The sequence below is a fragment of the Barbatula barbatula genome, assembly GCF_947034865.1.
Source record: "Barbatula barbatula genome assembly, chromosome: 4".
NCBI lineage: Eukaryota > Metazoa > Chordata > Actinopteri > Cypriniformes > Nemacheilidae > Barbatula > Barbatula barbatula.
The window spans coordinates 1,656,701-1,673,217 of NC_136768.1; the positions used below are offsets into that span (position 1 = coordinate 1,656,701).

Genomic DNA, 16,517 nt, shown 5'->3' on the forward strand with positions numbered 1-16,517 from the left:
AATGTGGATATAGCTATAACTCCGGATACAGATACAGAAATCGGTTGCTCCAGTGTAATAGGTGTCATTTGCCACATGATGGCGCCACTCGTTCTTTATTTTAACTCGAGCGGCAGAAGTGTAACACACATATATCACCACAGGAGGGCGCTGTTCAGTCAGGTTTTTATACCAATTTTTACGTGTACCAATTTTCAAAATTTCATTTGATTTTGAATTATGGTTTATTAAACGAATGAATAATTAAAAAAGCCAAATATGCAATAATATTTTATCCAAACATTGTTTACATGTGTATTGATGTGTCAATTGTAGATCACAGACGTTCTTCATCAGTGTGGAATGATATCTAAGGATGGTGTCCTGGATCTGTGTGCTTTTAACTGCTGTATGTGTTGTTTTGTGTACTATAAAATATATTAAAAAGTTTTTGTACTTTTAATTGTTTTTATGGTCTACATTTAATAAATTTTCATGCATTTTTTTCAAACAATAAACATTATATTGACAAAGGTGGGATAGCTTGTGTGCTTAATGATGGATGATTCTGAGCTGTAAGCAGATGTTTTATGAGAATAAACATCCGCTCTCGGTACTGTGTTTCATCTAACAATGTAAGCAGAGATTTAATAAATGCATGGGTTCCACATTTATCGATCTGTTTGAGACGAGTAGTCTTTAATGCTCAACAGATTAAACATGCGCTTCTTGGTTCCGGTGGTGCTGCGTTCAAACTTCAGAATCCACTCCCTGGTCAATGTGCTGACTACTGAAAAGGGGAGCTGATTAGCACCCATTGTCATATTATGAACATTTACATTTAGTCATTTAGCAGACGCTTTTATCCAAAGCGACTTACAGATGAGGAAACATTGGAAGCAATTATAACAACATAGGCAACAAAATACATAAGTGCATCAAAACTAGTCAATTAAAGCCTAGCACAGTATACAAAGCTAAGAATAGTGAGGTTAGTAATTTATTGTATTTATTTATTTTGAATAAGAATAAAGATAGGGAAATAATTAGGTTAAATCAATCAGCGACGTGTTGACGGAAGAAGTTTTCAGGCGTTTTTTAAAGATGGCAACCGAGTCTGCTGATCTTGTAGCAGTAGGTAGATCATTCCACCAATGTGGAACAGATCCAGAGAAGATACGGGGAGTTTTTTCCTTTTTGGGATGCTACCACTAGTCGTTGTTCCTTGCAGACCGCATTTCTTTTTTGACCCAAGTATAAAGTCAATAGATGAATGTAACTCAGACTCAGCATCTTCCCAGTGGCTCAGTGGAGGAATTCAAGGTTCAAAGCTGATGTTGACATCCTTGTGTGATCAGATATGCAGTCATTCTTAAAAATACTAATATACCAGGAGACACTTCCTATGTGGCACCGTGGCACCATGTTATAAGCACAGCCAGTAAAGCAGATGGTCACAGGTTCAATCTCAATTTAAGTATTCAAGGACATTTCTTATGCAGGCCTGCACAGTGGCTCAAAGGGTATGGTCTCTAACTTAAAAGCTCATGGTTCAATGTTCAAGCCCAAGCTCTGGATCTTTAATCGTTAAAAGTTGATACTTTTCAGACCTAAAGAAAAAGATAAACCTGCCCGGAGAAGTGAAACAAGTGTGAAGGACCAAGTAGCTCAAAGGGTGTGGTCACTAACTTGAAAGCGGATGGTTCATTGTTCAAGTACAGGCTCAGCATCTTTGACCTAAAGAAACCTAAAGAAAACCAGACCTAAAGAAAAAGATGAATACGCCCGGAGAACTGTTTCAAGTGTGCAAGGCACAGTGGCTCAGGTGGCAGAGCACTGGTATGAGAACAGGTGGCTAAGGGTTCGAGGCTGACCAAGACCATTTTAAGTGTTCAGCAACATCGAACGCTGATTAAAAAAAATGAATACGCCCGGAGAACTGTTTCAAGCGTGCAAGGCACAGTGGCTCAGGTGTCAGAGCACTGGTATGAGAACAGGTGGCTAAGGGTTTGAGGCTGACCAAGCCCATTTTAAGTGTTCAGCAACATCGAACGCTGATTAAAAAAGATGAATACGCCCGGAGAACTGTTTCAAGGGTGCAAGGCACAGTGGCTCAGGTGTCAGAGCACTGGTATGAGAACAGGTGGCTAAGGGTTTGAGGCTGACCAAGCCCATTTTAAGTGTTCAGCAACATCGAACGCTGATTAAAAAAGATGAATACGCCCGGAGAACTGTTTCAAGCGTGCAAGGCACTTGGCTCAGGTTGCAGAGCACTGGCATGAGAACAGGGGGCTAAGGGTTTGAGGCTGACCAAGGCCATTTTTTAAGTGTTCAGCAACATCAATGAGGAACAATTGACTAAAAAAAAGATGAATACGCCCGGAGAACTGTTTCAAGCGTGCAAGGCACAGTGGCTCAGGTGGCAGAGCACTGGCATGAGAACAGGTGGCTAAGGGTTCGAGGCTGACCAAGACCATTTTAAGTGTTCAGCAACATCAATGAGGAACAATTGACTAAAAAAAAAGATGAATACGCCCGGAGAACTGTTTCAAGCGTGCAAGGCACAGTGGCTCAGGTGGCAGAGCACTGGCATGAGAACAGGTGGCTAAGGGTTCGAGGCTGACCAAGACCATTTTAAGTGTTTAGCAACATCGATGAGGAACAACTGATTAAAAAGAAGATGAATACGCCCGGAGAAATGTTTCAAGCGTGCAAGGCACAGTGGCTCAGGCGGCAGAGCACTGGCATGAGAACAGGTGGCTAAGGGTTCGAGGCTGACCAAGACCATTTTAAGTGTTCAGCAACATCAATGAGGAACAATTGACTAAAAAAAAGATGAATACGCCCGGAGAACTGTTTCAAGCGTGCGAGGCACAGTGGCTCAGGTGGCAGAGCACTGGCATGAGAACAGGTGGCTAAGGGTTCGAGGCTGACCAAACCCATTTTAAGTGTTCAGCAACATCGATGAGGAACAATTGACTAAAAAAAAGATGAATACGCCCGGAGAACTGTTTCAAGCGTGCAAGGCACAGTGGCTCAGATGGTAGAGCATTGAACATGGCACAGGAGATCCCGGGTTCAAAGCCTGGTGGTGGACGGAGCGGACGGAGTGGAGAACCCAGGATCCAAAACCAAGAGGTTGGAAGGTGGACGGAGCGGACAGAGCGGACGGAGTGGAGAACCCAGGATCCAAAACCAAGAGGCTGGAAGGTGAACGGAGCGGACGAAGTGGGGAACCCAGGATCCAAGACCAAGAGGCTGGAAGGAGGAGAAGATTCCCAGATCCTGAAAGGGGGGAGACGTTGGAGTGTGTCTCCCCCCGAGATTCGGGAGCACAGAAGCCAGGGGTTATGCAACAGATCCCCAATTTTTTCCCTCCAAAAAGCTACTCTACTCTACAAAACCCCTGTATGGCAGGTGTCCTCCTCCTCCTCTCGCCGGGTCTGCGGGTCTCCTCCTCTCGCCGGGTCTGCGGGTCTCCTCCTCTCGCCGGGTCTGCGGGTCTCCTCCTCTCGCCGGGTCTGCGGGTCTCCTCCTCTCGCCGGGTCTGCGGGTCTCCTCCTCTCGCCGGGTCTGCGGGTCTCCTCCTCTCGCCGGGTCTGCGGGTCTCCTCCTCTCGCCGGGTCTGCGGGTCTCCTCCTCTCGCCGGGTCTGCGGGTCTCCTCCTCTCGCCGGGTCTGCGGGTCTCCTCCTCTCGCCGGGTCTGCGGGTCTCCTCCTCTCGCCGGGTCTCCTCCTCTCGCCGGGTCTCCTCCTCTCGCCGGGTCTCCTCCTCTCGCCGGGTCTCCTCCTCTCGCCGGGTCTCCTCCTCTCGCCGGGTCTCCTCCTCTCGCCGGGTCTCCTCCTCTCGCCGGGTCTGCGGGTCTCCTCCTCTCGCCGGGTCTGCGGGTCTCCTCCTCTCGCCGGGTCTCCAGATGCAGGTCAATACCAGGCTCAAACCCCAGAGCTCTTGCTCAAAGGGCTGTGCTCCTTAACACTGAGCCACTGGACACTGCACAGTTGAGACAGTTCTCCTGGTTATTTTATTCCTTTTCCTTGAAACCTGAAACACATAAGAATTGCAAGCAATTACCCAAAGCTGGACTTGAACCCCAAACTTGCCCATCTAAGCACAGTGTTCATTACCCCTGAGCCACAGGGCTCTGGATATGAAGAGCTATTCTCCTGAGATTGATGTTTTTGAATAAAACACTCTCTGTGTTGTTGTTGTAGATTAATGATCGTCGACAAATTCAGGAAAAAAAAAACCTGGACCAACCCGATGAGCCAGTCTGTGGATGCATCCCACAAACTCCCATAATCCGTCACCAAGACAACACCACACAACACATTAAAAGACCGTACATCAGTAGAGACATACTGGATACGAAATACAGCTCTCTGGTAGGACAGTCTTTGTAACATTTCGGCGTCGGTTGCATTTTATTTTATGTAAATGATGTAATATATGCATTAGTCAAAGGTCATTTAATAGTATGCATCGAGAAACTGCCGAATAATCTGTTTACAAAACGTATCTGAAAAGCACTCGGTGTATTACATTTGGGAGTCCTGCTTCTGTAATATATGTTATATTTCTTGCAGTGAATTCTCAAACATCTAATACCTCAGTTATCTAACTTCTATAGGAAGACACTTGAAGAATGGTAAGTGACTTTTGAGACCTTTATACATTATTTAACATTAAGCATATTATTTTACATTATTAAACAAAAAGAACTCAAATCTGTTTGGAAATACAGATACAATTCCCTTTAGATCAACATCAGTAATAGGTAATCTTGCAGTCTTCAGGTACCAAAAAATCTAAATCCAAAAGTGCACGACCTGCCACAAAAGGCAAAAAGAAGAGTTCTGCCAAGAAACGGTCCACAAGTTCCAAAAACGCAACGAAAGACGTGGATATTCTGAGTCCAGCCGCCATGGAGAACATCTACTACATCTCTCATAATGCAGTGGACTGCTTGGAGTTCAGAGGCTTTGGCTGGCCCGGGGCCTCCAAGAAGAAAGGGAAAAAACGAAAAAGCAAAAAATGACTTACCTGTGTAGGCCTTAACAATATATAAAAGTGAATATTTTACATTTTTTAAACTGTGAAATTGTTCAAAGTGTACAAAGTGTCAAATGTGTTATAATGGAGAAGACACAAGTTTCTATCATGTAATCTGAACCACAATAATTGTCATTTAATTTCTGATTCCTTGGAACTCTGGGAGAAATAAAAACGTGATGCATTATTTTACATTGGCTACTGTGTATGGACCCCCTGGTAGCTACACTGAATTTCTGAAAGAGTTCGTAGACTTCTTATCAGATCGATTGGTTAACATTGATAAAGTACTATTTGTCAGAGATTTTAATATCCACGTGTGTAGCACTAACGATTCATTAGCAGTAGTGTTTACTGAACTACTACACTCTTTTGGAGTAAAACAAGACATCAATGGACCCACTCATCGATTTATTCATACACTAGACTTGATAATATCTCACAGAGCCGATCTAACCAATATAGATGATACACCTCAAAGTGATGATGTCACCAATCACTATGTTACAGCATGTACACGTACTGCAGGAATCAGCCGTTTAACTCGTTATCGACAGGGTAGAACAATTACCATGGCTACTAAAGATAGTTTCGTAAAAAGCTTGCCAGATCTGACTCCTTTAATAACCATACCAATAAATACAGAATCGCTCAATGACATGACCAGCAAATTGGGCATATTTTCTCTAATATATTAGAAGCTGTCGCACCTATGAAGTCAAAAAAGACAATAGCACCATTCGCGCCCTTAAAAGAGTAAACTGGAGCGCAAATGGAAACAAACCCAATTAGAGGTCTTTAAAATTGCGTGGAAAGAGAGTGCACACTGTTATAAAAAGGCACTAAAAGCAGCAAAGGCTGAGCACCTACGTAACCTCATAGAAACTAACAAAAACAATCCAAGGATTTTATTTAGCACAGTTGCTAGATTAACAAATAAACAGACATAACCTGACCTCGTTATTCCGATCTTTTTTTATCAGATAGACATCAATTTGTCCACTTAAATGGGGAATCATCAAATCTAACGCATGTAAATTAATGGATTACCTCTGGGATCGGTTCTAGGACCCTTGTTATTCTCCATATACACGCTGCCCCTTGGAAACATTACAAAAAAATTAGCTTCCACTGCCATGCAGATGGTACCCAGCTATACATCTCATCAAGCCCAGATGATTCCTCCCAGCTCTCCAAATTGGCAGAGTGCATGGAAGATATATAACATTGGATGACTTGTAATTTCCTTTTAAATTCTAATAAAACTACTTATCGGACCAAAGACACGTAAACCGAATATTTCGAGATTATAACCCTCAAATTGAAGGATGTACTGTTACTCCAATAAATACAGTAAAAGATCTAGACTTGACTTCTGTAAAGAACTACTTTGTTTATGATGCAGGACAAACACTATCTACAGTTAGTTCAGAATGCAGCTGCCAGAGTTCTAACCAGGTCCAGAAAATACGATCACATAACCCCAATGTTATCAACCCTTCACTGGCTACCCGTTAAGGGTCGTATTGACTTTAATGTTCTTTTAATCACTTATAAAGCCTTAAAGGGTTTAGCACTTACCTACATAACAGAGCTTCTATCACACTACAACTCATCACGTGCTCCAAGATCTCAAAACTCAGGACGTTTGATAACACCTAGAATAATTAATTTGAGGATCAGACACTAGCCCAATTTAAATCTAGATTAAAGACAAATGTTTTCAGCCAAGCATTCTTTTAATGCTCAATAAACCACTGTGAGACTGGATTTATCAGATATCATTTACTAGAATAATTTAACTTGTTATATAAACGCCATGTACTGTGTTTTACCTTTTTCGGTTTTCTCATTTTCTCCTGTAAAGCTGCTTTGGAACAATGCACATTGTGAAAAGCGCTATATAAATAAAATTGAATTGAAGTCTTGATTAAATGCAGGGATTCACTCCAAAATGCAAAACAAACAAAATTGTGCAATGCAACAGCAGGTGGCATTGGAGCCCGCATTTAACCATGGGTAAGAAATCAGGCTTTAGATTCAGTTAAGAGATTGGTTATTGACTACTTTATTTATCATTTCAAATGGTTATGCTCTCCATACAGAGAAAATTATAAACTCATTCATAAAATAAGCTATTTTGTAAAATGTTACACAAGAGAAAACATAAGCTTGTAAGAACATTCAAATCTAAACTATCTCATCTAAAATTGAATCAACAAGGCCTGTAACAGTTTTAATGTGCTTCGAAAATTCTGAGCTTAGAACAAGGGGTAGTAACTTTCCAAACACACACACACACACACGCACACACACAATCAGATAAATACATAGCAGGAAACTGACTGCTGGACAACAGTGGCTTAAACGATGTCTCGAGTACGTCGGATGGCACAGCACAAGAGCATGCTGAAGATCATACCGAAGATCTGTCAATGACAAAGTCTGAGGTTAATATCTGATGACAACAAGATGAGGTAATAAACCATGGAAGTATTATCTCTTCAGGTTCTTGTCAACGAATAAGCTATACTGAGATCTTAAAGAGTTCTGACTCACCATGATCACTCCAATACCGATTCCAACACCTCCAATGATGTGAAGCTTAGAGGTGAACACTTCTTTGATGGCACTTGGGCAGCTCTGGGGAACAAAACGGGGTTAAGAAACACTTAAAAGTAACTATAGTAAAAACTAAAATGCTACTCATGTCATGTCTACATTTCACTGAGTAGTATGTGCTGGCTTCATTATTAATTAGTTGGGTACCGTAGTGACCAAGACTTCTAATCCCTCCTTTTTCGGGCAGATGTCAGCAGAGAAATCTATCGCTGTTCCTGTCGGTCCACAGCACTGCAGCTAAACACACAAAAACAGTCATTCGATTAACTTTCACTAAAGAAAAGCGTTATTTTTACTATTGTGATTCAAACAAACTATAACAACTAACTCCAAAATGAATCAATCGCAGTGTTTCCTTCAAAGCATCCTGTTTTGTCGCTTTGTAGTTGTTGAATGTCTCTGTGTAGAACGTTTGGACATCGGTCACGATCTGAGTTACACAACATAAGAAAATGAGCAAGAAACAAGACAAAAATAACATTGAGCATCCTTGAAGTATCAACATCACCCACCTTGTCTTGGTTGGACAACCCCCAGATTCCTGCAGCGACCTCTGCCGCAAAAATGAAGAGCAGGAAAGTGAAGAACTGGAGAAAAAACCCTTTGCATTAACTGCAATAGTGATGTACATGACCAACGTTGGCATTCACGAAACCACCACACACGTGGCAAGACCATAATTCTACATACAGTTAAGCATTTATGTAAAACAAGTGCAGACGTGTGCTCCAACTTCAACATTCATTTTTTTACCGATTTGATCAACAATGTTTGGTTAAGATAACCATTAGCTAGAAAAATGCAAATTGTGGGAATCTCACCAGTCCTAGCATGAATGAAGATTCTTTTATTGCTCCACAGCATCCGAGGAACCCGGCCACCATCATAACGGCACCCGCCACGATCAGTATATACACCCCTGAAGTGAAAACAACAAAATAAATTAATATCATTCAATTTAAAAGACCCTTTTTTTTAAATAACATCCATTCATTGGCTCTTTCCATTATATTATTTTTTATATTTTTTCTCTGACAGCTGGAACATAATTTTCATTACTCTTTAGGAATATATTTTACTTCGAACATAAAAAATGTTGGCTGCATAAATAACTACAGCTAGCTAGTAGACTGACATAAGACCAAAGCATGCAAAATATGCAAAGCATTGTCAAAGCGTACTGTGCTGCATCCACGGAAACAACCTGCTTTTCTAGACCGCCTGGGTTATTTGGCACTGCAGGACAGCCTCTTTTAGACACATCTGACAGCAATTTGAACCCTTTGCTTCTAAACTGATCATGCATCTGGGTTGGTGGGAGATAAGAATCCCCATTCTTGAGAAAAGAAAGTAAAACAAGGCAAAACAAAAGTAGGTGGGGAGGGAGAAAACAATGCGAGTACTGTTGGCGAGGAGGAGAAAGGCAGCTCTGTGAGGCATGATGGAAAGGGGCAGAGAGCTGGCATCATGTGGGCAAAACACAGGCTGATCTGAACAGCACAGTCTTTATAATTCAGAGCCTTCCCTAAATATAACACACAGAAACGAACTGAAAACGACACAAATGCAGCAACATTTTCAGGTTGTCTTTTACCCTTTAGCCACGCTTTGAAGGACATCTTTTAATATGCTGCCATGCTGAACGTGTTTATTTTGTTATGTAAACACTAGCGTAGTCAGGCCACTGCTTTTGAGAGTACTTGAAAGAAAGCTGATTGTTTAAAGAATGTTGAAAGGTTACTTAATATCTGTATGATAATTAATGGACAGCAAAATCTCATGATGATTGGTTAATCTTCTGGTTAGACAGAAAAACTTTTGATCTGCTTTCACTCACATTTTAGACATCCTTATTTCAAAAGTTGCCGGGACGCTCATTTATGTGTCCGGATAGGGTGTGTGCTTTTCAAGACCTGATCTCGCAGGTGATAATGAAAGCTATGGTATGTGACGACTGGTACATGATTTTTGCCTCGATAACCGTTTTATAGAGGCATTCATGTCTGTACAAGGATAACCTACACATCCAGATTTGAGCATACTGATGGCCAAATCTCACCTGTCAAAAACACAGTTGGGGAATCTTCGGAAGAAAAGAGTCCTTTAGTTTTATCATCGAAACGCAGCCAGAGACCAACAGCCAAAACTCCTGTCCCTGCCAACTGGAAAAACAAGAAAATAAGTTGTTATATAGAACACCATGCATGTGGCTGAGTGACCACACAGTAAACAGGAAACTGGCTCGCTCACATAAAGTATAGCTGCAGGCCAAGCACGGCATTATTTACAAGGGTGGAGCACACAGGAAGCACAAAACCAACTATCTTGCGCTGTTTATCAGAGAATGAAGTCCAACAGGCCCTATGGAACAAAGGCATGTATATGCACTGAAACTGACCCGATAGCTAGCTCGCTTTCAACCACAGGGTCTTGCTTCCACAAAGCACACAACGAGAACGAGATATGCAAAACTATTTGCCATAAGCTACAGTTCATCTTGCCCAACCCGTGTTGTTTACATGACTCTTTATTGTTTACAAAATGACAAAACCGATTACAACAGAGTCTACAACACGACATGGCTGAGTAACACTTGGCTTGTTTTAATCGGCCTGCCCCTACATGTTTATACAGACAGTCCACCTCTGACTCACAAAGCATATTTCAACTACTGTTTTGGCACGCATTAAAGATCAGGCCAGACTCGAGGACATGGAAAAGTAGTCACGCAGTTTAAATTCTAGCTTAACCAGCTCCCAAAACTGTACCACCCCCCACTTATGAGTCACAGTGAGTGTGAGGGGCGTGGAGACCGATTCCCAAACCTATCCCGTCTGATTCCATTCACACAGAAATCCCATCATCCCATCATCCCATCCAACTAACTCCACCCAAAGTCCTAACAAGTTCTCAAATAAAATCGAATTGAAAGTTGTCTAGGACAATTGGCAAGTGTTCCAGTTTTTACCCTTTCAACTTCAATAAAAACAGTTTACAAAACTTATTATGGTGATTTCCTGGACACACCTGGTGTTTTGTGAGGGTCAAAGGTCCAAACAAAGCAGTTGTTTAAAAACACTGGTTACGTTTACGAAGCAACAACCACATCAATCAGTGTTGATATATAAACAAGAAAGTGAGCACCATCAACATAACAATAAATAGGAACTTAATTCAAGGAGTTCAAATGAGTACGTCTCTTAAGTCATATGAGTGAATTATACATTATATGATCATATAGAAGTAATTTAACTGTACTTTATGAGAACAGTCATGTAAAGTTGGCACAATAGTTTTTTGGAAGTTGTGTCTGTCAAATCTCAACACTACAGCAACTAAATACAAGCCTGAAACAAACTTAACCACTAAAAGAAACCGTTGTATAATCTTAACAGGCATTAGTTTAACTAGAAAGCGAATATTTCTCTCTTCGTTTATATATGTAAAATGTATAACATCCACACGAGTCTCTACACCACACCTCTATCACGCCACTTCAACATTTCCGGCCTCCGTGCCATCGTAAACCTCCATTTCAACCAGCTTACAGGCATTTAAATACATGAAAGCCTTACCCAAAAGATGAAGTTGAAGACAAATAACAAGTATTTGATGCACTGATATCCACCTGTAGCCATGTTTAAACTGTAAAAGTCAAGAAAGTGTCTAGAGTAAACACGATACTGAGCGTCTGTTATGCGTTTCCCACCTTTACACCTAGAGACTGAACAAAACGGATTCCGACAGGCCGCACCCTCTTATGACTCACCTGGTTTCGTCAAAGGGAAGCACATGATAGGAGGCGCGGCTCTGTGGGAGTATTCGACTGCGCAGCTGCGCAGACAGAGAGGCGCATGATAGTAAAGCCCCGCGAGAGCGATTCGAGAACAGAACTGCCGTGTCGCTCCCGCGGTACTTTGACGTCAAACATGAACTCGAAGACGTTTGTCGAAGTTAAGGATCTGGTTTCGTTGCGAGAAGGAGGCGTGGTTTGTTTGTGTTCTGGCGGGAAGCATTGGAGCGCCACCAACAGCGTGATTCATAGACTCTCCAGTGAAAAGCACCAAACTAACACAATTAAATGCAACCGTTTCAGAGCACATGCATGGAATTATAAAGAATAAGAGATCCACATACACGTAAAGGTTTCCAAGGGAGTGCTGATCTTTTGTTTCCAATGCTTTTGTTTGTGTGAAAATGTAACTCAAGCAGAGCCACGGGGGGGATCAGGACACATTGTACCTTTGCTTGACACATTTTCTGTCTCAAGGTGAAAAGAATGGACACAGGGGTCATGAAGAAGACAGCACATTAAGGATGGATGTGATTTCTCATCTTCCAACATAAATGTGTGAAAACATGGCCACTAAATCGGGACTGGTTCAATTAAATGTACTTGTGCAGATGTAGATTTTTCTATATTTCTCGAATATTTTATTATTGTTTTCTATATATTTATACATTATATTTATAAATCGTTTTTGGAAGCAGGGGGTTGTGAAGCTCTGACATGTTCCTTTTCCTGTCTACAATATTTCTGCTTTTTCATGAACCACTTGGCCAAATAAAAGTGTGTGAAACGACATAATAGTTTTGTTTCATTTAAACAAGTTTAGCTTTTTTTATACTGGGTGTGGGCTAAACCCCTCTGTTGTTGCTTCTGGACAAAGGAAAATTCAATTGGATGTTTTCTTAAACCGTTAGACAAGGCAAACTATGCATGTGTTTATCTATGCAACGTCCAGAAAATAAAGTAGCAAATTATATGTTGAAGACTTTGCTTTTAAATACTTATTTTTATAGCCTATTGCTTATTACGTTCCTTTGTAACCGTCCTGGAGATTACGTCATGTAAAGTAATTAAGAGTCAAGAATCAATCTCGAAATTAAATTACAAAGATGGTGGACGTTCACGTTTTCCATGTGACCAATGGGCTTGACGGTTGAACGTCACTATACATAATTCATACACACGAACCAATCCTTCACCATAGAAGGTTTACTGGGCTTTTCTTTCTAAACAACACAACCAGATACCAGCCAAAACAAAGTAGCTACAGTTTTACATATTTAGGTATTACTATCTGCAAAAGTATTTTCAGAAATTTGGTTAGGATCAAGGATGGTTAGTCACGTTAGACAAAACAGTTTATATTAGACAGCATTTGGTTTGATCTTACTGACACAGCTCAGTTTGAAAATGCACATTAATTCATACCGACAATTAATGTTTGTATAAATGAATGCCTGTTTGTGAAATGTATCTAACTTACCCAAAATACGAAATTAAAGATAAACAAGATGTATTTAATGCATTGTTCTCCACCGGACAAAGCTGCCATCGCGTCAATCCAGTTTATAAATCCAATATACAGCGACAGAAGTCTCCTTGTCGATTTCTTAAATGTTGAAATTCACTAAGGTCTCTCTACGTGCCCTTGTGTTGCTAGTCTGTGTCTCAATGCTGCTGCCCTGAAGGGCTGTGTCTGTTTATATCTGGAAACTCCCACCTCCACTGTGAGAAATGGAGGAGTTTACAAGCCTCTCAGTGTGTCTGTCGTTTTATTGATTTATTAGTTTTTCACTTGTTGCTCACTTTGTGCTAGCATGCTTTAGAGATGTGCTTTTTAAATTTGGTCCTCGGGAAATACACATTTTTGTCTGATTTAAATGATGAGTTCTCAATTTATGAGATATACAAAACGTGCAATCGTCGGTTTGGACAAAGCAGGAATTAGGAAACACTTCTTTAGTTGTACAGAAAGGTTTAACAAGTATTGGCAACAGCTTGTTCAAAGATAAATGTACATTAAACATGAACAAGTCTTTATCACTACAGAAAAAAAAGATAAAATAACTGCCTCATGCAAAGCAATCTGGGAACCAGAAATCCACATAATCCACTTTTTCTGGTTTATTTTTCATTTTGGTTCCCAGACTGGATGCTATTTATAGTTTTTTTTCTGTAAGGATAAAGACTTGTTAGTGTTTAATGATCATTTATCTTTAATCAAAATATTGTCAGTAAATTACATAATTGTAAATCTATAAAAAGTTACTGGCAAACTGCTGCCAGTAATACTGTGATTTCTACAGAAATGATTCAGCGTGTGGTCAATTTTCAGGATGTGGTAAAGCTGTATTAAGTGAATATGATAACTATGTTGAAAGCCGAGTGGGTTAGCTACTGAGTGCAAACGCCCATGCTATGTAGAATGAAGCTCAGAAAAAAATCTTGGTGATATCACTGATGTTTTTTCTTTCTTAGGCTTGAGAGCATGGACAAAAATGCTCTCTCATTAGTACATCTCATTTGTACATCTGCAAAATGAATCAACGTAAATGTAGATCAATGTAATTGTAATCAATCAAAAAAGCTTCAGTCCCCTGCTGCTGAGAAATAGCAAGAATATGGGATAAATGCATTATTGCAAGACTAGATATTTTGCAGTCATTTGCACTAAGTCAGAAACCCACAATGACATCAACATTCAGGCCCAAGCCGCCCAAACAGTTACAGATACAGGTCGTAATTGCACTTGCCTCCGCAATGATGTGTAGGTACTAAATCCCTAAAAGGTGCGTAGGACATAAATCATATTTATTTTAAAACATCACACGCCACATGTGGGATTCACAGAAGGCAGATAATGCAGTTAATTAACATGCACTGCTATATTATGCAAGGATTGCTCATGGCCATCTTCTACACTGACTGTTTGTTATTATGTTAACAAAGTCTCTAAAAAGCTGTGCTCCATCTAATTATAGAAGTTCTGTCATTTGATTGTTTTTCTCTTAAGCTGGTGGTGCCGGTTGTGTGGAGAGGCGAGCACAGTGAAGATGACATATTTGTTTAGAGCAGGATTGTTTTGTGTTGAAGAAAAGAGGCCATTATCACGATCAGAGCCGCATACTTTCTCAACCCCCGATGTTTCTCAGTCTGTGATGAATGTCAGCCTTAGCAACCCGAACACAATGACAACCACACTTCCACTCACACATGAGGATATTTAAGTTACAGTTGCGAAATTAAGCTGATTGTCGGGAAGGCAGAAGTGCTGTCGTCTTACTGTGAGGAAGTTCCTGTCGGTGAGGCAGATGGCTTAGAATTGAGTTACAATTCAGGAATGATAACAGACTGCATGTTTCTCACCTCGGCATCCCAGATGCTCATTAAATTCAATTGCACACATACAGCTCCAAATTATTTTAGGAATACAAATCCACCCTTGCTGTCACAAGACTTGACCTCAGAGTGACATTTCGCCTGTAATTTCATTTTGAAGGAAAGGCTGCTGAGTAAACAATGTGTGGTTTTGGAAACACTGAATCTGTGTTTGATATGTGTGGGAACTGGGAAATGTGCAATATGTGGACATGACTTGTCGTAAGAAATGGCACATGAATGTTGTCATATGTTGACCAAATATGTGTAAGACATAAAGCAACCACATCCCAAGGGTTTTGTGCGTCACATTATAATGAAACAATGTTTTCGGAGCAACCCATTGCACGTTTAGTCATTAAAAACAGAAAGGAAGTGACCATGACCAAAACACTGTCCTTTAAGTGTGCCAAATATAGCAGAGGTTCTGCATCCCCTTACAGTGACTCAAACAAAAGTATTTTTACATGATATATTTGATTTACATTGTGAAGCTTTTTGCGCTTCAGTGTAGCCTACATTTGCGTTTCAATGGCTCAGACATTAGTCAGCACATCTGTAACTAGTTTATTACTAAAAAGGGGATCTAAGGGTCAATTTTAGATCTCATGTGAAAAGACTGTATATCTCTCTCTTCGGAATGCCTCTGTGTTTATCCAAGCACAAAGAAAGTTTTGGGAAAGAAATGTTGTAAAAAAAGGTGGTGGGTCATGATGCTGCTTTACCAGCGCCCTCATGTGGTTCTCAGACATAATTACTTTCCGTAAAGATAATGTTTGTAAATACATATTCTCAAACTTTAGGAAAACGAATTTGATTTAATTTGTAGAATAATAACAATAATTGACATGTATAAAAATATTATGTATTTAGGGTGCGATGTTTATTATTGACCACACGAGGGCACACACTGCTAAATATCTGCTAAAATAAGAAGCACAACTTTTTAACCATGAAAGGGCACTAACTGTGCATCATACCAACCTCCATAAACATCTTTGAACTCAGATAAGAGCTGTTCCAAAATTCTCCACAAACACCCAAGGTAGTGTATATAAGTTGTTAGAAGTGTAGCATGGATGAGTTTTTTTATCAATTTGCTACGATGCCAAGTATCTCTTGAAAGGGTCCTTTAGCTCTTTGATGTTTTTTCCATACGTTAGTGTGTAATCTGCTTACAACTGCTTTTTTATAATATATAGGCTAAATCTATCCCAACTGTAACACTGAGAACTGTATTACTAAAGCATGACTGTAAGTAAAGGGTGTGAAATAAACGAAAGCATCAAGGCCGATTTAACAGACATGCATGTGAAGAATAAAACGTGACATGCTTCCCGTTCTTTTTTCCAAGAGTAAATAGAGAGCAGCTGTGTGGGTGAGCTTTTGAGAGGCATAAGCTCTGTATCTGAATGGAGGAAATTCTATGTGTCTTCCCAGAATATGTAGGGTTGTTTCCTGTAGTAAACGAGGGACCTCGGTGCCTGGTGTCACTTTGGATGGATAGACGGACATAATGTTTTTGGAAACTTATTTGTATAGTAAACTTCAGCTTGGTTATCAGCTGGCTCTACTTTTTCCATTTTTTTGAATACATTTATAAACAGGTACAGTTGTCAATAGCACCTTGATAGATAATAGATAGGACCTACTTTGTGCACAGGGGATGAGGTGAGGCAAATGTCCTGGTGCACCTGGG

General features: G+C 40.5%; 2 protein-coding genes across 3 annotated transcripts; one reads left to right on the forward strand and one right to left on the reverse strand.

The window, feature by feature from the left end:
- The first annotated feature begins 4,575 nt into the window (after window positions 1–4,575).
- smkr1 (small lysine rich protein 1) lies at window positions 4,576–5,018 on the forward strand. The gene is made up of 2 exons (XM_079454078.1): window positions 4,576–4,624; window positions 4,766–5,018. Exons 1-2 carry the CDS (start codon window positions 4,622–4,624, stop codon window positions 5,012–5,014), a joined length of 252 nt encoding a protein of 83 aa, XP_079310204.1. The 5' UTR covers window positions 4,576–4,621; the 3' UTR covers window positions 5,015–5,018.
- A 1,783-nt stretch (window positions 5,019–6,801) lies between these two features.
- Window positions 6,802–13,118, reverse strand: cd9b (CD9 molecule b). 2 transcript variants are annotated; one of them, XM_079453879.1, is made up of 8 exons: window positions 11,226–11,417; window positions 9,710–9,812; window positions 8,472–8,569; window positions 8,163–8,237; window positions 7,979–8,080; window positions 7,798–7,887; window positions 7,588–7,671; window positions 6,802–7,457 (listed from the first exon to the last, which is right to left on the reverse strand). In XM_079453879.1, the coding sequence occupies exons 1-8, from the start codon at window positions 11,286–11,288 to the stop codon at window positions 7,392–7,394; spliced, it is 681 nt and encodes a 226-aa protein (XP_079310005.1). In that variant the 5' UTR covers window positions 11,289–11,417; the 3' UTR covers window positions 6,802–7,391. The 2 variants fall into 2 exon arrangements, with proteins under 2 accessions (XP_079310005.1, XP_079310004.1); XM_079453878.1 differs by lacking the exon at window positions 11,226–11,417 and adding an exon at window positions 12,924–13,118 and having other exon boundaries at window positions 6,804–7,457.
- Between the last annotated feature and the right edge of the window lie 3,399 nt (window positions 13,119–16,517).

Excerpts from the sequence above, each read along its gene's own strand:
- cd9b (XM_079453878.1), bottom strand. The coding sequence starts at position 12,992 with ATGGCAGCTTTGTCCGGTGGAGAACAATGCATTAAATACATCTTGTTT. Across the intron at positions 8,570-9,709 it reads CCCAACTGTGTTTTTGACAG|GGGTGTATATACTGATCGTG; the intron begins GTGAGATTTGGC and ends TTTTCACTTCAG. Across the intron at positions 8,081-8,162 it reads GGTTGTCCAACCAAGACAAG|ATCGTGACCGATGTCCAAAC; the intron begins GTGGGTGATGTT and ends TGTGTAACTCAG.